Source organism: Monodelphis domestica, chromosome 2, assembly GCF_027887165.1.
Source record: "Monodelphis domestica isolate mMonDom1 chromosome 2, mMonDom1.pri, whole genome shotgun sequence".
Taxonomy (NCBI): Eukaryota; Metazoa; Chordata; class Mammalia; order Didelphimorphia; family Didelphidae; genus Monodelphis; species Monodelphis domestica.
Genome location: NC_077228.1, coordinates 300,599,395 through 300,620,151, shown reverse-complemented (window position 1 = coordinate 300,620,151; position 20,757 = coordinate 300,599,395). Strand labels below are relative to the sequence as shown.

Below are 20,757 nucleotides of genomic sequence, written 5' to 3'. Positions count from 1 at the left end.
CTGCCTGCTCCTCCAATGTTTCTAAGTGGCTCCTTGAGGGATATCAGAACTTTCATATAATTTTTAAATGGCTTGTACACCATATGCCTAAGCCATGATAGACATTTACTCTTCTGAACCTAAATATCTGGGAGACCAGGAAATTCCTTTGAAGGAAGAGGTTGATTATAGTTGGGAGGAAAAAAAAATCTTAACATGAAGTTGAGGGTCTCTTTTGTTTACTGACTGAACCTGGCTGTGGACCTGAATCACACAAGAGCTGAAAATGAAGTTAACTCCAGGCATGTTGGCTGAATAATCTCACAAAAGAGTGCTAGTACTTCTTTTGAAGAACCCCAGCAATAGTCCAATTGAAAACTCCAGCAACTTTAGAAATTGGGTAGAATATCCATGAGGCACAGACAACTGCTGAGAAATGAACTTTTGGAGATATTTCAACTAAGACATAACCCTGGGAGCTTGTGAGTTGTTCAGGGAATGTTCTCATTCTCATGGGAGGCATGGGAATCTGTGTATAATTGCATCTCTGTACTTATGGGGTCCTTTCACTTGTCAATTAGAAATCAGCTTTTTAGCCATGTACATTTTATTAGATGGGATTTCTACAGTGAAGAGGAAATGAGGAATTGTATGTAATTAAAAAAGCCATTTCAGCTTCAAGATCTGATTCTGACTCCTAAGGCAGTGTTGCTTAACCTGGGCAAGTTGCTTACCTCTTTGTGTCCTAGGCAACTCTCAGGCTAAAAGCCCCAGATCCATGGCAGGTCTGCTATTGGTGGAAGTGATTCCCTCACCAGGGAGCTCACTACAAAAATCAAATCACAGGTCCATATCATTTATTTTGCTATTCATCATCACTGAAAACTTTCCCATCAACTTAAGCTTCTTGGGTTTTGATAAGAGAATTTCCTGGATGAAGGCTTGACCTATATCTGCATAACTATTACCCCTTGAATAACCCCTGGAATTTAAAAAAAAAAAAAGAGTTATATGAGAATCATGATACCCAGAATAGGAAGACCAACTTTGATATAATGAGAAAAATGATCTGAGTGGACGTTCCTTTCCCAGTGAAAGAAGCTCTACATTTACATTTCAAATATCCTGTGTGAACCAGGCTAAGCTGAGGAGACACTGCTCACTAAAGCCCCAAATACATGTCAGGCAGTTAAGTGGATCCATGCTTCCCTGCCCTCTGCCTGTCTTTAAGGGGAAAAATTGTAGGTTTGACTCCTGCCCTTCCCATGAGTTTCTTTCCCTCTTCTCTCCCTCCCAGTCTGCTCTCTGAGCTTGGTGTTTGGACTTAGCTCTGCTATTCTCAGTGGAGTCAAGATTACAAAAAGGACAACTTTTATCTCTAGTTCCTAGTCAGCTCGCTGCTTTCTGCTGTTTTTCAGAAAACCAGGAATTGAAGATCATGTCTGGGAAGCCCATACTTCATTACTTCAATGGAAGAGGCAGAATGGAATCAGTGCGCTGGCTCTTGGCAGCTGCTGGAGTCGAGGTAGATGCTTTTTTCTTGAATTTATTCCTTTTCCCCTCAAAACAAGTATTACTAGAGGAGCAGTCACATGGAACTCATTGAATGATTCCCTTCAAAAAAGGGGTCCAATCAATGGGATAACCATCTTTTTTTTTTTAAAACACTGAACTGAGCCTCAGGAGCAAGTTGAAAGGCATGATTATCTTCATAATTAAGAGTTTATTGAGTTCTCTTTCTGAAAGTGGAAAGAGAGTGTGGTGGAAAGATCACTGGATTTGAATTCAACACACCTGGGTTCAGGTCCTCTGGACACTAGTTATATACCTTTAGGGAATCCTCCTTGCATCTCTGAGACTCAATTTCATCATCTATAAAATTGGAAAGTTGGATTAGATTATCTCTGATATTCCTCCTACCTTTAACATTCTGTGATCTGGGATCTTTGCCTATATTGTAATGACTCTTGGGGGAAAAATGTTTTCTATTCTTTGACACAAAGAATGATACTAGCTCTGATTAACTTCACTAATAGATTATTAGTGCTTAGTGCTGTTGTTAATTTAAAAAGTCCAGGGGGCAGCTGGGTGGCTCAGTGACTTGAGAGCCAGGCCTAGAGACAGGAGGTCCTGGGTTCAAATCTGACCTCAGATACTTCCTAGCTGTGTGACCCTGGGCAAGTCACTTAACCCATTTGCCTAGCTCTTACCACTCTTCTGCCTTGTAATCAATATACAGTATTGATTCTAAGATGGAAGGTAAGGGTCTTAAAAAATGTTAAAGCCCTGACATGTGGGAGAATTGAAAAATATCAAGGAACAGTGGTTGAATTTATTTTTAGATATTTGAAAAATATTCATTTTATGGATTAAAAAAAATTGGCCTCGAATGGGGGAGGTTCAGATTCATTATATACATGGCCTTTAAAAACTCTGTGAAATTTCTAAACATTTAAACATTAGTAATTTAGGTTAACATACTAGAAAAAACTTGTAATGACCTTTCAGAGTGATTCACACCCCACCCCACCCCTCTAACTGATATTAGTCAATCACTTCATTTCTGTGGTGTTTCATTTCCTCTGCTATCAAATGAGGGAATTGGTGGAGGTAATCTCCTATGTCTCTTCCAACTCTACCTGCCTCCTAAGATCCTATGGACTGTAATTCTGCTAAGCCTGATCTCTCACTCTGTCACAAGATTGAAAATTCAACTAACTTGTGAACAGATGTGTAATCTCATTACGTATCATAAACTTAAGCACTATTTTTAATATTGAAAATTTCATTTTATTATATTTACAGTCTAGATTAGGCGTTATGCTCTGCAGAGGTTTTATGAGGACTATGTGGCACACAGGTTACTATGTAAAGGGTTTTTATTGTTATTTTAAATGAATTAAAATAAAAATATATTTGTGATTAAATATTTAAAATTAAGTTATATTAGAATTTATCTATTTTAATGTTTAACATTGCAAATAAATTACTATGTCCTTTCTTGCTCCAGGAATATTGAAAGAAACATTGTTAGGTTCATTTAGAAAGGGTTTGTTATGGTTATTTTAAATAAATCCAGATAATAATGAAACTATATCCAAAATTTAGTAAAATATATTAAAACTTATCTGTTTTAATGTTTGCCATTGAAAATATTGATCGAGTAAACCTACATAAACAGAAGCTCTTTCAGTAGGTCCTCTAAATATTATATTAAGAAGGTAAAAGATAAATTCTGAGAATAAAATGTTTGAGAACTATTGAATGACAACATAGAATCATGGTTGTAGAGGTGGAAAGAACCTAAGAGGATATTTATTCCAAATTCCTCATTTTTGCAAATGAGGATACTCAGGCTCAAAGAAGTGAAATGACATGTCTAGGGTCACCCAACTAGTAAATATGGACCTAAAGTAGGATTTGAATTCTGATCTTTTTGACTTCTATTCCAATGTTATACCATCCAATTGTCTGAGGTTATGTCTAAGTTCCCTCCCAGTGTTAACATTCTGTGATTCCATTGCTCTGATAGCCTCATGTATTCTTTTCTTTTCCAGTTTGAAGAAAAACTATTAAAATCAGCTGAAGATTTTGATAACTTAATTAAGAGTGAGTTCACAGTTTTGCTGTTATATTATGCTAGTCCATGAAGACCTATTGCCTTTGCTGGTGTCCATCCTTTGTCTTCCAAGAGAACCAATGATTCCATGGGTGATGTCTTCATCTGTGTGTGAATTGGATTTTAGTGACACAGAAAGAAGAAAGTAAAGATTTTTCCTCTGAGAGAGAGAGAGAGAGAGAGAGAGAGAGAGAGAGAGAGAGAGAGAGAGAGAGAGAGAGAGAGAGAGAGAGAGAGAGAGAGAGAGAGAGAGAGAGAGAGGAGAGGAGAGGAGAGGAGAGGAGAGGAGAGGAGAGGAGAGGAGAGGAGAGGAGAGGAGAGGAGAGGAGAGGAGAGGAGAGGAGAGGAGAGGAGAAGAGAGGGAGAAGGAGGCAGGGATGGAAGAAGGAAGGAAGGGAGGGAAAAGAGAGGGAGGGACGGAGGAAGAAAGGAAGAAAGAAAAGAAGGAAGGAAGGAAGGAAAGAAGGAAAGAAGGAAGGAAGGAAGGAAGGAAGGTAGGAAGGAAGGAAGGAAGGAAGGAAGGAAAGAAGGAAGGTAGGAAGGAAGGAAGGAAGGAAGGAAGGAAGGAAGGAAGGAAGGAAGGGAAGAAGGAGGGAGGGAGAAAATGATATGCAGGGATAGGAGCAGCTACAAGGTTCAGTGGATAGAATGCCAGACCTGGAGTAAGGAGCACCGGGGTTTAAATCTGACTGTAGACACTTCCAAGCTGTGTGACCCTGGGCAAGTTATTTAATCCTGTTTGCTTAGTCCTTAACTTTCTATCTTAGAGTTGTTACTAAGACAGAAAGTAGGAGCTTAAAAAAAGGTGTTGGGGTATAAGACTGGAAAGATTAGGATGGAGTCAGGTCATGCAGGAGCTTGAATGAAAGGAAAGAGTAGATGACTAGGAATTATTAGAATTTTTTATGCAAGATTTCTGTTAGTTTCTGGGTTTTCAGGTAGACCAATGATTCTCAAATTACTTCTTCAAGACCGGTTTTCCTGATCTATCATCTGTCAGTGAGATATTTTGTTTTCTTCTATTTTGGCAGTCTTTTGACTTTGCTTTATTAATTCTTGCTGTTTTGCAAACTCATTGGCTTCCAATTGCCTAATTCTGGTCTTTAAGAACTGGTTTTCCACTATAATCTTTTAATTTTCCTTTTCAGTTTGGTCTATCCTGCTTTTCATGGCTTCCAGCTGTTTCTCCAGTTGTGAGTTCCTGTCCTTTAAACTGTTATTTTCTTTTTAAATTATTTCCCACTTTTCTTGCTAAAATCCTTCCATCTTTTTTATAAGCTCTGATTTGAAGAGGTTGTGGCCAATTTCCATTTTTTTTGAAGGTTTGGATGTATTTTTTGTATGTCCTCCTACTATTTCTTCTGTGGTCTGGATTTTTTCCTCCTTAAAAATCATCCAGGGTCAATGCCTTCTTCTTGTTTTTCTTGGTGTTGGGAAGTAGTTTTTCCTGGGCATTATTTGCCATCACTATGGTGGTTTTTCCTTCCCTTTCCAGTCAGAAGTCTGAATGAGGAGGGCAAGCTCTCTGTGTATGGAGCTAAGGAGCTCAGTTTTTGCCTGAGGCCACCTCTTGAATCTCTGCAGCTTCTACTGTTTATTGCCCTTCTCTGTGCTATTTCAACATGCAGGAGCCCAAGGTCAGTGCTCTTCAGTTTGCTGGGGTCTCAGGTCTAGCTGCTCTCAGGGGTAGGTCTTTGGTGGTCTTAGTCAGCTGCCAAGGACATAGAAGTGCCCCTTGATTGCTCTAGAGGTGCCCCTTGCTCACTCACTGATTCTAGCTCACTGGCTCTGACTCTGGCTCCGTAGGTGGGGTGGGGGGAGGGTTGTTCAGCTCACGTTTTGGTGGAAGCTATTTCACTCCCTTATAGTGTGGAAATGCCCAAATCCCACATACCTTCAATGCTTCACCCTACTATAGAGTCCCTTCATCCATATGGGTTTGGATTTTTTGGCCTTTTGAGGTAGTTTATATTGGTAGGTGAAGAGGAGAGGATGAGTTCTATATCTAGACCACAGACACGTTAACCCAGAAGCCCCCAGAAATTTTTTATGCAAAGAAGTAACCTGAATTGTCATCCTTTCAGAAGACTAGTTAGGAAGGGCTCAGGGGAAAAGAGAGAGCCTGGAAGTATGGTGACCAATTAGAAACATATTCAAATAATCTAGATAGGAGCTGATGAGAACCTATTCTAAGGCATGGCAATAGGATTTAAAGAGAGAGCATATATTAATTAGTCTATCAAGAAGTATTTATTAAGCACCTACTGTGTACCAAGTACGATCTGAGGCACATAAAAGATTTTTTTCAAATCTTAAATTTTTTTTCATTTTTTAAAAGGAAGCAACAAATATAGTATAATAATCATCCCAATTTATGTAACCCTTTAAAGTCCACAAAGCTTTTTACAAATTTAATCCTCACAGCCAACTTTAAGGTAGGTGCTATTATGATCCTCATTTTACAGATGAGGAAACTGAGGCTTGAGCCACAGGGCCACATAGCTAGCAAGTGTCTGAGGCAGAATTTCCTACACTATCCACTGTGCCATCTATGTAGGTAAACATATGGAAAGGAAATCAATTATTTATTAAGCAGGTCCATCTTGGGCTTCATTTTCCACTGCTATAAAATGAGAGAGGTGAAGTGGATGATGTTCCAGGTCTCTTCTGGATCCCAAACTACCATTCCACACTCATACTCTAATGAGGGGGAGTAAGTCACTGACCTGATATCTCTTTCCATTTTTAGGTGGAAACCTGATGTATCAACAAGTGCCAATGGTTGAAATTGATGGACTGAACCTGGTACAAACCAGAGCCATCCTGAAGTATATAGCTGCCAAATACAACTTGTATGGGAAGGACCTGAAGGAGAAAGCTCTGTACAGTAATCATTTCATACTTGTGATAAAACATGGAAGTCACCCTTTTCATTTTAGGAAATTCTCTTTAATAATTGAGATTGCCCTGGGCCATACATACAGCTAGTAGGGTTTAAAGGCAAAACTTGAACCCAGATCTTCCAGACTCCCAAGACTTGCTACTGATGCATTACAATAATTTGCTCCTAATAACCATTATCACATAGCTTCTAAGTGTCTGAGGCTGACTTTGAACTCAGATCCTCCTGATTCCAGGCTTGATGCTCTATCTATCTACTCTACTATCTACTACAATACCTAATTGTCCTATGGCATGAGTTCAAATTTCACCTCTGAAGAATGCTACTAGTATGACTTCTTTTTATTACCCTGGTCCTCAGTTTCCTTATCCATAAAGTGAAGGGGTTGAACTAGTCGTCTTTTGAGGTCCCTTCTAATTCCCTATCTATGATCCTATGACTTAGTTCAAAACTCATATCTCAGGCTTATTTGTTTGACCCATTTCAAATCATTGAACCTCCTTGAATCTCAATTTTCTCATCTATAAAGTAAGGAGTCTACTAAGTAGTTTCTGAGATCCCTTCTAGGTTTAAATCTATAACCTGATGATCCTTTATTCTAAATGTCCTTAAGGTATTCAGTAGGCACCCCCTTCCCCTTATATGCAGCATACTACATAGGGTATATAAGCCAATCCACAGGCTTGTGCTTTGGACCTGCACAAGGACTTGTTTTCTCCCTCACCTGCTGCAGAAACTCTGAGCAATAACCCCAATCCAGCCTCCATTGCAGCAAGCAATAGGCATTGATTCTGCCTAATTTCCACCTTACCCCAACTCCCCAAAAGTGATAGAAGCTGATATAGGACAGTGAAAGAAAGAACCATAGAAGGAACTGGGCTTGTGCCATGTTTAAAAGGAAGAGGACTGAAATCCAGTTGAGGTAGCTATGTCTATCTCAGAAGCTGATTAGGCTAGGGGCCCAGGTCCTAGCTGGGACAAATATATTCTTCAATATGAGAAGAGGTTGAGGCAGATTTGCAGGAAAGCCCTAGGACAAAGAGAGAGTTTCAAGAAGTGAGCAAAAGAGTTTATAAGGAAAAAAGGCTAAAACTAGATGAAAATGTTAAACCCTGAAGTACAAGCTGATAAGTCAACAGGGAAGATACAAAAATTAGAAGGAAGGACAATTTCTACAAGGAGTGCAGTAGATACTGTACTGGGCATGGAGTCAGGAAGACTTATCTTCTTGAGTTCCCATCCAACCTCTGGCAATTACTAGCTGTGGGAGTCTGGCCAAGCCATTTAATTGTTTATCTCAATTTCCACGCTGGTAAAATGAGCTAGAGAAGAAAATGGCAAACCATTTCAATATCTTTGCCAAAAAAATCACTAATGGGGTCACACACACACAAAATAATGAACAATATAAGTATTAAAGTCTCAAAGAGATGACCAAGTCCTACAAATATGACAAAAGACAAAGGAAATTGGAACTCACTCAAAAATCTCCAGCAGTTCCCTGCCTCTAGTATAAAGTATAAACTTTTCTGGTTTGTATTCATAGCCATTCAAAGCTGGAGTTAACCTCCAATCAATATCTTTCTGGGCTTATTACATATTACTCATCTTTACACATTCCACCTTCCAGCCTAATTTGCTTTCTTACTACTTTAAATAAAATATCAAGGCTTCTAGCTCTGTGGCTTTGCAAAAGCACTCTAGATCCCATGCCTGGCATGTACTCCCCTTTTATCTCTGGCTTTCAGAATTCTGAGATCCCTTCAAAGCTCACCTCAATATCACCTCCTACTTGAGAGCTTTTTTCTGACTTCCTTCATTTCCTGACCCCCTCACCCCCACCCCAGTAATTCTGTATCATAGATATAACATTTATTTATATATGCACATTATTTTTCACAATCAAACATTATCCTTTGAGTTCAAGAATTTTTTCTTTTTTGTCTTTGTCTCCCTAGCACAGTACCCAAAGCATAGTAGGTGGTTAGTAAATGTTTATTGATTGACCCTCAAGGGATTTTAAAAGTGTTTGTTAGCTAGATTGAATTGGAACCATTGCTCTAAATGAGGCAGTCAGAAACACTTCAGGGGCCACCTACAACCTCTTCCCCAAGAATTGTCCCTGCTTTCAAGGTCATTTCATTGTTGCCACTAAATCAATGGGGTCCCTTTCAACCTTTCTTTGCCCAGTTGACCATTTCCTTGACTCATTCTAATATATCATGTTTCTTGGGCATTTATTGTATTCTCTCTGTTTATTAAGTCCTGAAACTTACATCATCTGAACTCTCTCTCTCTCTCTCTCTCTCTCTCTCTCTCTCTCTCTCTCTCTCTCTCTCTCTCTCTCTCTCGCTCTCTCTCTCACACACACACACACACACACACACAAGTAAGGGCTAGGCAATGGGGGGGGGGTGTCAAGTGTTTTGCCCAGGGTCTAGGAAGTGTCTGAGGTCAGATTTGAACCCTGGATCCTCCTGTATCTGTGCCTGGCTCTGGATCCACTGAGCCACCTAGCTGCTGTCCCTGAGGTCTATATTTTTTAACATGCTTGGGCAGTAAGCATAATGCATCCTTTCTGGGAACTTCCTCCACACTAGCAACTGGTTTTAGGTCCTGGGACACGGAGCCACCTACCTTTTAGGAAGGAATAAAGTGAAGTGTGATGAGATCAAAGATTTAGAGCAATAAGAGACCTTGGGAGTCTTCTAGTCCAACCACTTCTCTGTACAAATAAGGAAACCTAGGCATAGAAAGTTTGTGACATACCCAAGGTCATAGATAGCAAGTGGCATATCTAAGATATAGTGTTAGAGTCAGGAAGACCAGGTTCAAAACTTGTCCCTGACACATTAACGGGGTCACTGGACAAGTCACCCCCTGAAACTCAGTTTGCTCAGCTCTAAAATGGGGATAATAATACCTCTAGTACCCAGCTTTTAGTATGGAGAGGCTCAAATGGAATAAAATAGATAAAGAGCTTTGCAAATTTCAAAGCTTTCTCTCTGCATCAGTTGTGATTATTAAATGGTTCTTCAGTTGTTTTTGGTAGTAATCATATTCTTATTTATGCCATTTTCCTTCTCCAGGATTGACATGTATGTGGAAGGGATGAGAGATCTGAATGAAATGATCATGTACTACCCACTGTGTTATCCTGGAGAAGAGGAAAAGAACCTCAACTTCATCCTGGAGAGAGCCACTGAAAGATTCTTCCCAGTGTATGAGAAGGTATGGAGCAAGGAGGTACTTCACTGAAATTACAACTGCCTTCTCTACTTCATTCAGAGCACATATGTGACAGGGCAGAAATGTTGGAGGCAGCATAGTACAGGAGAAAGACCACAGGCTTTGAGGTTAGACACACACACACACACACACACACACACACACACACACATGCATACACACACACAAATAAATATAAGGAATTTTTTTTCAGGACAAATAACTGGGTGGTATAGTGCATCTTTTTGAGTTCAAATCCATCCTCAGACACTTACTGACTATGTGACCCTGGACAAGTCACTTAACCCTGTTTGCCACAGTTTCCTCAGTTATCAAATGAGCTAGAGAAGGATATGGCAAACTATTCCGGTATCTCTGCCAAGAAAACCCAACCTGGAGTCACAAAAAGTCAGATACAGCTTAAAAGACTGATCAACGACAATACTAATAAGTGGGGATGGGGCCAGGGAAATTATTAGATAATAGGTGACTTCTGAGGTGACCTTTGGAGGAATCTAGGGACTCAGTAGAGATAAAGGTAAAGAAAGTGTACAGTCTGGGCATGGGCGCCAGATTGTGCAAACACATGGGATCCCTTGACTGAGGAACAGGAAGAAGGACAACAAGTCTGGACTTAGCCTGTGTGAACAACCATAACATAAAATGAAGGCTGGAAAGGTAAGTTGGGATCACATTGGGAAAAGTTTTCAATTCTGTAGCATCTTAAATTAACACGTGCTTTATGACTATCAAAAGCTTTATAAGTAGCATTTTACTTACTTTTCACAACACCCCTATTAGGTAAGCAGTGCAAATATCACTCCCACTTATGGGTGAGGAAATGGAATTTCAGAGAAATGCAGTGACTTGCCCAAGATCATGCAGTAAATGGCAAAGCAGAAAGGAGAATCAACGTCCTTTTGACTCCAAGTTGCAGATTTCATTTAGAAGACATCTGTATTAAATTACATAAATTATTAGGCTGTGATTTTATAGATTACAGCTTTTACTAGAACATGAGAGGCAACATGTTCTAATATAAAATAAATCACTAGATGTGAGATCTGCAATCTGAGTTCAAATTGCATTTTCTAGTTGTATTCCATGGGCACATGAATTTAACATTGGTGGGTCTCCTTTTACTCCTTTGGAAAATAAGGGAGCTGGAGTAGATGACCCCCAAGTTCTTTATTTCTGGGTGTGTCAATGAAGTGAAGATTTTGCCCAGCTATTCATAGTGCTTCAAGTATATACAGGGTACATTATGTCTATGTACGTTGCAGCAGCATCCTCCTGGTACAGTAGAAGCTCCTTGGTGGCAGGAATTGGGTTATTTTTGGTCTTTGTATCTTTACCAGATGAGACTAAATATGGGTTTGTGTTTGCATTTGTACTATTGATTTGTTGAATAAGTTTTAAAATGGAAGCCAAGATTTTAGGCATTTGGGAAATACTGATGCCATGAGAGACTTCACTATGGATTTTTAATTCCAATAATAAGAATAGCTAACATTTACAACACACTCACTATATGCCTGCTCGACAACTGTGCTGAGGACTTCACAAGTATTATCTCATTTTATCCTTACAACAACCTGGAGGGTAGGGTAAATCCATTTTACAGATGAGGAAACTAAGGCAAACAAAGACTAAGTGGTCGTGTTCCCAGGGTCACATAGTAAGTAAGTTTCTAAGGTCAAATCTGAACTGGAGTGTTCCTGATAGCAAGCCCAACACTATCCAGAAACAGTGACCTCCTTGATGTTTTTAACAGGAGACTTCCCATCTCCTGACTCCCAGGAATTTTCACTGACTGTCTCCCATGCCTGAAAGTCTCTCTACCCTCATCTCTGGCTACTGGTTTCTTTCCTACCTTTTGCAAAAACATTTTTTCCATTTCTCTTTAATTTCTGTGTCTTCCTTCTGAGACAACACCAAATCTGTCCTATCTATAGCTTGTTTGTTCATAGTTGCTTACAGGCTGCATCCTCTGTTACACTGATATCCTTAAGAAAGGGAATGTTTTTTTAAACCTTTCCTTATATGCTCACCACTTAGCACAGGACCCAGTACATAGAAGGTGTTTAATAAATGCTTATTTCTTTAATAAGAAAACAGCAATAAAATTGCTCTCTGTATTTCTTCTACATTATGTTTTCTTCCGTATGATTTTGCTCTTTCCATTATATTAGAAGTAATGTACCCTTTATTCTTTTCTTTCTCTCCTTGTCACTGATCCACAGGCTTTAAAAAGTCATGGGAAAAATTATCTTGTTGGCAACCAGATGAGCTGGGCAGATATACAGCTGTTTGAAGCCATCCTAATGGTTGAAGAATTAAAGTCGGATATTCTCTCTGCATTCCCTAAACTGCAGGTAATCCCATCAAAAGTGGTCACCATTTACCCTCTATATTGTGCTGTCTCCCCTTATTAGAATGTAAGCTTGTTGAGGGCAAGAATTGGGTTTTTGTCCCTTTTTATCTCCAGAGTTCAGAATAGCACCTAGAACGCAGTAAGTGATTAATACATGCTTGCTAATTGGCTTAAAAGATCTGGGATTTCCTCTCTGTGAGTCCTTTATCTACTGAGCCTAATTCTATTTGGATAACCAAGCTCCCTTCTTAGATGATATTTATGAGCTGCTGTGGTCAAAAATAACCATCAACTATTGAGCATCCTTCTGATGATGAGCCTTAATGCATTTAGCTGAATGCTTTTATGGATGGTAGGCACACGGTCCATGGACAGGCTCTAAGTTCAAAGCCTTTCCAGCATGGTGGGACCACCTAGAACTTTATTTTTTTTAATTTAAGTTAATTTCTTTGGTTGTTTGTCACATTAAAATATTCAGTGAACTCCTAGAACCTAGAACTTTCATTTTACTAATATAGATTTTAAGAATTATTGGTCTCAGTGGAATTGTGTGTTGGCTATGAGAAAAGGTGGGAGTAGGGGAGGGTGGGAAAGAATATGATTCTTTTAACCAAGGAATAATGTTCTAAATTGACTAAATAAAAAAAAAAGAATTATTGGTCTCCTCCACACTATTTAACATACAGGGGAGAATTTTAATGGAAGACATGCTTAAAAAAGGCCCCAAATTTGATAAATTCTTTAATTTATTCACTAATAAATATTTAGCACCCATATTTAGCACAAAATGCCATATTCAACTTTGGGAGTAGAGGTAGGGTAATATAAAAATGAATGCCATCATCTTTCTCCTCCAGGAGCTTAGCTTAGCTCTCAAATTATGCTGTCTTTCCTTTTACATTTCCTATATAGTTTTTATTTGGGTCAGGGGTGGTCTAAGGCTGTTATTCATTGATGTAGAGAAAGCCCATTGGGCAAACTCAACCATCAATAAAAATCAAATGAAACTCTATAGCTTATAGTCATAGTCTGAGGTTAAGTGACTTGCTCAGAGTCACATAGCTAGCATGAACTTGGGTCTTTCTAAGTGTGGAGGCTAATTGGTGTTCCATCTACTACCTCAAGTTACCACTTCCATCTTGATGTTTAAGAAGTCTATACAAACAATTAAGAAAATCAGTGTGAGATATACATTTTTTTCAAACCCTTGCCTTCCATCTTAGAATCAATAGTGTTTATTGGTTTCAAGGCAAAAGAACAAGAAGGGCTAGGCAATGGAGGCTAAATGCCTTGCCCAGGGTCCCACAGCTAGGAAGTGTCTGAGGCCAGATGTGAACCCAGGACTTCTTGTCTCTAGTCAAGGCTCTATTCACTGAGTCACCTAGCTGCCCCAGGATAAACATTTTTAAAAGAAAAGATATGTTATATAATTGAAAAGGGGGCTTTACATTTGGAGAACAAGGAGTTCCTAAGGACTATTCAAACCTCACTGCTCACAGAAGTGAAAAGGTTTGTCAAGGCTTTCCCCCAGGATAAAATGACCCTGAATTCTTGGCATGAGCAACCCTTGGGCTCTGCTCCAGTGTGAAAAGCTCTTTGCTTCATTTACAGGTTGTTTCATTTTTCCCCATTTCAGGAGTTCAAAGCTAGAATGAGCAAACTCCCCAGCATTCAGAAATTCCTTAAACCTGGCAGTCAAAGAAAAGAAATGGATCCAATGGGTCTTGAAGAGGTAAAGAAGATATTCAAGGTTGATGAAGACTTGTTTCTTAAACACATGAGCTGAATATTCAGAAAGAGTTCTAAGTAATGCAATGTTTCAGTTTCCATCTATAGTCATAATACTTGGAAGTGGTCCTGAGACATTCCTTGGTTGAATAACCAGCAGACCTGATGCCTCCCTGTAGACCTTTTTATAAATTAGAAAAGCTAATAATCAATCAGAAAAATTAAAACATTGCTTATTATAAAATTTCATTTAACCAGAACTTCACCTTAATTTGTGTCATGGAATTATATATTTTTTCATTTCATTTCATTTTAATTATAAATTTAATAGAATCATAGATTTGGAGCCAAAAGAGATCTTAGGGGTCATTGAGTCTTACCTCCTCCTTTTGTTGTTATTCAATCATATCTGATTTTATGTGACTCTATTTGATGTTTTCTTGGCAGAGATCTTGTAGTGGTTTGCAATTTTCTTCTCCAGTTCATTTGACAGATGGGGAAACCGAGGCAGAGTTAAGTGACTTGACTCGTAGAAAAATAATAGGCAAACTATAAAACTAATACAATGAATTGGTTATTATTTAAAAAGTGATTTAGATACTCTGGTTGCTGTGCTTAGAAGTATCTTCAGTATATATCAGTGAAGTGAATCTCATAAGTGAATGTCTCTTCAGGATCAGGCACAAGAATACTATAAGATTCTTGTTGTAAAAAATAAAATATTTATTAAAAATACAAAGACAAAAGGATTTCTAACTCTAAGGGATTCTAACTCCACCCAAATAAATCTCCCTGGTTCCACAAATAACTGCTTCTCCTGTTTCTACAGACTAAACTGATCCTTCCTGATCTGACTAATCCAAATTTTTACTATTCTAAATAAACTAACACTATTATCCTTATAATTCTTAACTTCATCTTCAAGTTATAAAAATAACACAGGCTAGCTGGTTGAGTTTCAACAAGAACCAATTTAGGACTTTGAGCCTTAGCAGACTCAGAGTCCAAACCAAAGACCACAGTTTTTGTTTTGGCCTTCTCAGAGTTAAAACAACCTATAAAAACAGCAATAGATAGGCAATAATATTTCCCAAATTGGAAAAAGAAAATATTTAACTCCCTCAGGTCTTTCCCTCCTTTCCTTCTACCTCAGACAGTGAGAGAGAGAGAGAGAGAGAGAGGCAAAGATGTCTCCTCATCCAAGAGAGAGAGTGTAACTTAACTCTCAGAGCAACAGTCACACACCCAGAGAGTAACTGTCACTCCCAGAGACCAACTGCTACACACAAAGAACAACTGTCACAGAAAAAAACCATTAGACTTGAAACTGACATTCTGTCTCAGCTCTTTTTGAAACTCCAACTCTTTCTCAAGCCAGCTTCTTCACTTCTTATCTTTAAACTAATATAACAAGACTTATTTTCTAATGTCATCCTTATAATTTCCCCTCTTTGAGCATATGGAGAGATTAAAAAAAATCTCTCCTGGATGCTCCCTATTCTATGTAATTCTAAAGCTATACCTAACATTATTATTATATTTTCAAAAATAAATAGTCTTATTCTTACATTTATCTTATCCTATTCTTATTGCTCCATCTAATCTATGCTAAGCTGCACATGGGATATAAATCAAAGAAAAGAAAAATTTAATGAAAACAAATAATCAATGAAAATATATTTGCAGAAATGTAAGTGCAAAACATACAATTACAGAAATTCAAAATGTAAAATACAAAATGCAAACTTTTGAAAAACTTTTGAAAAAATAAAATACAGTTAGAAAACCAGATGAGTCTTCCTGACTCCAGACCTAGCACTCTATATACTGTGCCACCAAGCTTAATCTTAGGTCATACAAATAAATGGTAGGTCAGGGATTCAAACTCAAGTCAACCACAAAATGTAGATGAAAATAGCACTTTGATCCCTAGGCTATCATGTGAATCAAATGAGATAATAATTGGGAAACACTCAAGAAAAGCTTGTTCCCTTACCTCTCACCCCCACCCCCACTCATTCTGAATTCAATATAATTCCACTGTTATCTGCCTCCCCTCCAATTTATCCAAAATTTTCTTTATTCTTTTTTTGAGGTGGTTGGAGGGAGAAAGTTACAAATAATTAGAAAATAAGATGATAATAATGTTTATTTTTAAAGAATTATTAAATGAGGGGGGCAGCTGGGTGACTCAGTGGATTGAGAGCCAGGCCTGGAAATGGGAGGTCCTGGGTTCAAATCTGGCCTCAGAAACTTCCTAGTTGTGTGATCCTGGGAAAATCACTTGACCCTCATTTCCTAGCCCTTACCACTCTTCTGCCTTAGAACTAATACACAGTATTGATTCCAAGACAGAAAGTAAGGGTTTAAAAAAAAAAGAATTACTAAAAGATACATTAGATTCTGTATGGAATCAAACCTTTTACACTTGCTCTGATGTCCATCAGGATCCTCAACAAGAGGGGAAATATTCATTTATATTAAATCTGTATGATTTAGGCAGGAAAATAATCTTATCCTATTTTAGAGGGATTTTCAATTCTAAAAAATGGTTGTTTAACTTAGTTAACCAGAAATTTCAATTAAAGAAAACTTCCTATTTCTTTCTCTCATATTGTTTAATCATGGTTTTACTTGTGGGTTTTTTTTTTTAAAGATTATTTTTAATACAATCAAGGGAAACAAAGATTAACTTTGCAAGTTTTCCCTTTTAAAAATAGCCATTGACTTATAAACTCAAGAGATAGTTTTGGGAGAAAACTAGTGGTTTCATTTCTCTATGCAAATAATAAGAGCCATTTTGTTAGAATTTATTCCAAAGCAAGGTAACTTAACTTAATGAAACTCAACACTTAGAGGTAGGGTCAAGGGAAGCCAATATTTTTACTTAGTTTTTGTGTGTCCAATATGTCCTTTTAATTATCATTTGTGAGAGTTCAATCTTGTAAGCCCAAAGTAAGTGTAACAGTGGTGGGGTAGGGTGGTAAACATAGTTGTTTAGTTCATCTTTATTTCACCTTCCTACATCACCTTACTGCTGACTTAATGATTTGGGGGAAAGGGGGGAAGAGAAAGGGGGGAATGTTCCCAAAATAAATATTTTCTCTCTGTTTTGGAAGTTTAAGAAAAAAAGGAACCCATAATTCTCTATCTTTCCTCCTATCTGGGATGGGAGAGTCACTAATGGTGGACTCCAGGCCAGGGAAAAATAGTCAGATCAATAGGTTGATGACTAAGAGGCAGTTAAGTGCAACATTCCATTGACCCTGTTCAGCATTTGGCTGCTCCTCAGGGTAAATGCCCTAATTGACATGGAACTCTCTAACTCTTGCTGGATTCTGAGGGGCATTTAAAAGTTTGAAGGCCACTAGTACATGTGCTAGGAAGCCATTTTGATTTTTGTTGATTTTTTTAATTGGATTTTTTTTGTTCTGTTCTTTAGTGTTTATAAATAATAATCAAAGTGGATTATAATACATCATATCCTGTATTGTATAGTAACTCTATGTTGAATGTAAACATCGTGTATGGGGACATGATAAATATTGTATTATTTTTATATGGGACTGTGTTTTTATATATCCCTTATATAATTTTTTCTCTGTTTCCCCAGTGTTGTTATGTACTGTTAGGATATGAGTGGATGAAACCATTGATGTCTTTAACTATCAGATCCATATTATCCCATGTACCTTTTACTTGTATATGTTTATTTGTATTATAGAAATGTAAAATCTTGGTGTTTGGTGTTGGCTATAGATTGAAAGATATTGTGTTGTGTATTACAAAGGATTCTGAGATGGAACAGATGATTATGATTATGAAAGACAATATAGAGGCAATGGAGATGTGTGTGAACGTGAGGATGATTTTAAACAATGATTTTGTAAATGATTTAAAAGATAATGAGGTTAATAAGAAAAATAATGATGGAAAAATAAAGAAAGTGTCTACATTGGAATGGGAAGAGGCAGAATGCAATAAAAATTAACCATCACTGTTCCCTTAAAGAGATATCCCAGTTTTGACCCAAGATGAGATATAGAAAGTGAAAACACACAAATTATTCACACTGGAGGATTTAGAAACCATTAGATGTAGGACACCATCCTTTGCTGATAACCTAATAAGGTTGTAAGAGAATTTCAAAGGGCAATAGATATCTTTGACCCTGATTGTGGTGATTTTTTAAAAAAGGGGGCAGCTGGGTAGCTCAGTGGATTGAGAGCTAGCCCTAGAGATGGGAGGTCCTAGGTTCAAATCTGGCCTCAGACACTTCCCAGCTGTGTGACCCTGGGCAAGTCACTTGACCCCCATTGCCTAGCCCTTACCACTCTTCTGCCTTGGAGCCAATACACAGTATTGACTCCAAGATGGAAGGTAAGGGTTTAAAAAAAGGGGGGGGGGAGTTGGGTAGCCCAGTGGGGGGGTGATTTTTATTTATTAATAAAAGAAATATTAACAAAAAGGGAAAGAAACAAATTTATAGAGGAAACAAGGAATGATCCAGTATTGACCCCAGGGCCAGAAGATTTTCAAGGTGTGAATATGAATACTTCAACTGATTATGAAATGATGAAAAAGGCCAGAAAATCAATTATGGATGTGATGAAGAGACATACTAAAAGGCCTAATGCTTGGTCTAAATTTGAGAGTATTAAACAGAAAGTGAATGAGACATCTACAAATTTCCTTGAAAAAATCACAGATGCAGCTGAAATTTTCTTAGGCATGAATGTGTTAGAAGAAGGCACAATAGCTCTCATTAAGATGATATTTATAAGAAATGCAATCCCTAAAATTAAATTATTCTTTAGAAATAATTGCCCTGATTGGGAAGAAAAAGGACTAGGAGAATCAAGGAGAAAGGTAATGTATTTGTGTATTGACAATGATGATAAATATGAAAAAAGGGACACTGTAATAGAGGATTTAAAAAAGAAATTGAGGGATGCAGAAAATAAAGCTAGAGAAAGTGAAATGAAGGAAATTAAGGCAATGGCAGCTCTTAGATCTTGCAGCCAAATAATCAATGTAAGCCTAGAGAAAGGAGATCTGGACCTCAGAGGTGTTGTGTAATCATGTTGGTCATTTTGTTAGGGAATGCAGGATCAGAGGACAATTTTCCAGACAATTAAATAGGAATGGTTGATATAATAGAATAATTATAATAATTGGAACAATAATTATCCAAGGAGAAATAATGTTAACACTTGCCAAAATGCTTATTGTCAGGGAGCTCAAGCACCAGATTTGAACACTATGCAGGAGTAGGTTAAGACAGGAGCAAGGCCCAAATACACTTAAGTAGTGAATGGGCATAAGGGTGATCAGAACAAAGGGGCATGTTCATTATGAAAGCATACCCAGAGTTCTTCTGTATTTGAACAATCAAGGGAAAATGGAGATAAGGTTAATGAATTTATAAATAATGTGATTGAAACAAAGGATACTGTAATTAGTGTTAATAATTGTGAGGAAAAAGAAAATTGTAATGTAAAATTAGTGGAAAATTCTAATGAATATGAAATAATGGAAAATAGTGAAGAATATAAATTGGATAAAGATAATGTAAGTGTAAATGAGAACAATGATACCAAGGTAGAGATTAAAAAGACCAATGAGAGTGGTGAAAAAGTTGATGATGTTAAAAATGTGAAATTCTGAGAATATCATGCATTTCAAGCAGATGTAAATTTGGATGCACAGGAAATAACTGAGCTTTGTACTGATGTTACTGTGCTTGCACCAGTGTTGGAAACATTTCAACCACCTAATAGTACAGAACCAAATGTTTCTATAACTACTGGAGATCAGATTTACGATCTGGTTGATATTGGAGCCAGTAAATTAGTTTTGTGAAGTTTTCCTAAGAATTGTAGAGCTGTTGGTACAATGGAAGTAATAGGAGCTACTGGAAAACCACAGAGAGTAACAAAATTACAACCAAAAATGATTACTTTAGGTCCATTATCTGTGGAACATGAATTTCTGTGTATGCCAGACTGTCCAATGAATCTTTTAGGTAGGGATTAAGTAGATGTAGGTCTATTGAAATCATCTACTCTAGTAAGGGTGAGGACTAAGGAAGGACTAGTTCTTTGTGTGCCTCAATATCCCTTGACTAAAGAAGCAATTGAAGGTATAAGACCAATCACTGAATCCCTAATCCAACAAGGGATCATAATACCTTGCTTCTCAGAATTTAATACCTCTATTCTTCCAATCAAACAACCAAAGTTAGATCAGAATGGCAAAGTTGTATATTGTTTACACAGGATTTAAGAGCAGTCAATGATTATGTAATCAAAACAAATAATTAGAAAATAAAATTATAATGTTTATTTTTAAAGAATTATTAAATGAGGGGGGGGGGGCAGCTGGGTGACTCAGTGGATTGAGAGCCAGGCCTGGAGATGGGAGGTCCTGGGTTCAAATCTGACCTTAGGAACTTCCTAGATGTGTCATCCTGGGCAAGTCACTTGACCCCCATTGCCTAGCCCTTACCACTCTTCTGCCTTAGAACTAATACACAGTATTGATTCCAAGATAGAAGGTAAGGCATTGGGTAGGAGAGAGACAGTTAGGGACTGGCAATTGGGAATTGAGTATGCCTCTCTCTGGAAGAAGATGGACAAGGTATGGAGGTGTCTCTCTGTGAAGAAAACCAACTTTGGAACTGCCAGGGAATTGGACCATCTTCAAGGAGTGGTTGAGTGAGAGATTACCCCTCACTGGTGGAAAGTGTGTGTGTGTTAATCCTCATTTCCCCTTGAATCCTGTGAAGGACTCTTCATCCTGATGGTGTTTGGCCCAAAGGAAGACTCTGGTATTGTGAGAAGGTTGGACCCTGCGGCCTTCACAAATCCCTCTTTATCTTTAATTACTCATTTAATTAGATAGTTTAGGATAATTTAGAAAGTTTAG

At 37.8% G+C, this 20,757-nt stretch overlaps 1 protein-coding gene across 1 annotated transcript; it reads left to right on the top strand.

Moving 5' to 3' along the window:
- Positions 1-1,296: 1,296 nt before the first annotated feature.
- Positions 1,297-14,079, top strand: LOC100017013 (glutathione S-transferase). The gene is made up of 6 exons (XM_001370667.4): positions 1,297-1,504; positions 3,537-3,588; positions 6,348-6,480; positions 9,590-9,731; positions 11,972-12,103; positions 13,739-14,079. Exons 1-6 carry the CDS (start codon positions 1,418-1,420, stop codon positions 13,886-13,888), a joined length of 696 nt encoding a protein of 231 aa, XP_001370704.2. The 5' UTR covers positions 1,297-1,417; the 3' UTR covers positions 13,889-14,079.
- The last annotated feature ends 6,678 nt before the right edge of the window (positions 14,080-20,757 follow it).

What these genes read in the sequence shown, in the direction of transcription:
- LOC100017013 (XM_001370667.4), top strand. Translation starts at nt 1,418, where the DNA reads ATGTCTGGGAAGCCCATACTTCATTACTTCAATGGAAGAGGCAGAATG. An exon ending in TGGCAGCTGCTGGAGTCGAG is followed by an intron (nt 1,505 to 3,536) that starts GTAGATGCTTTT and finishes TTTCTTTTCCAG; the next exon opens with TTTGAAGAAAAACTATTAAA. An exon ending in CTGCATTCCCTAAACTGCAG is followed by an intron (nt 12,104 to 13,738) that starts GTAATCCCATCA and finishes TCCCCATTTCAG; the next exon opens with GAGTTCAAAGCTAGAATGAG.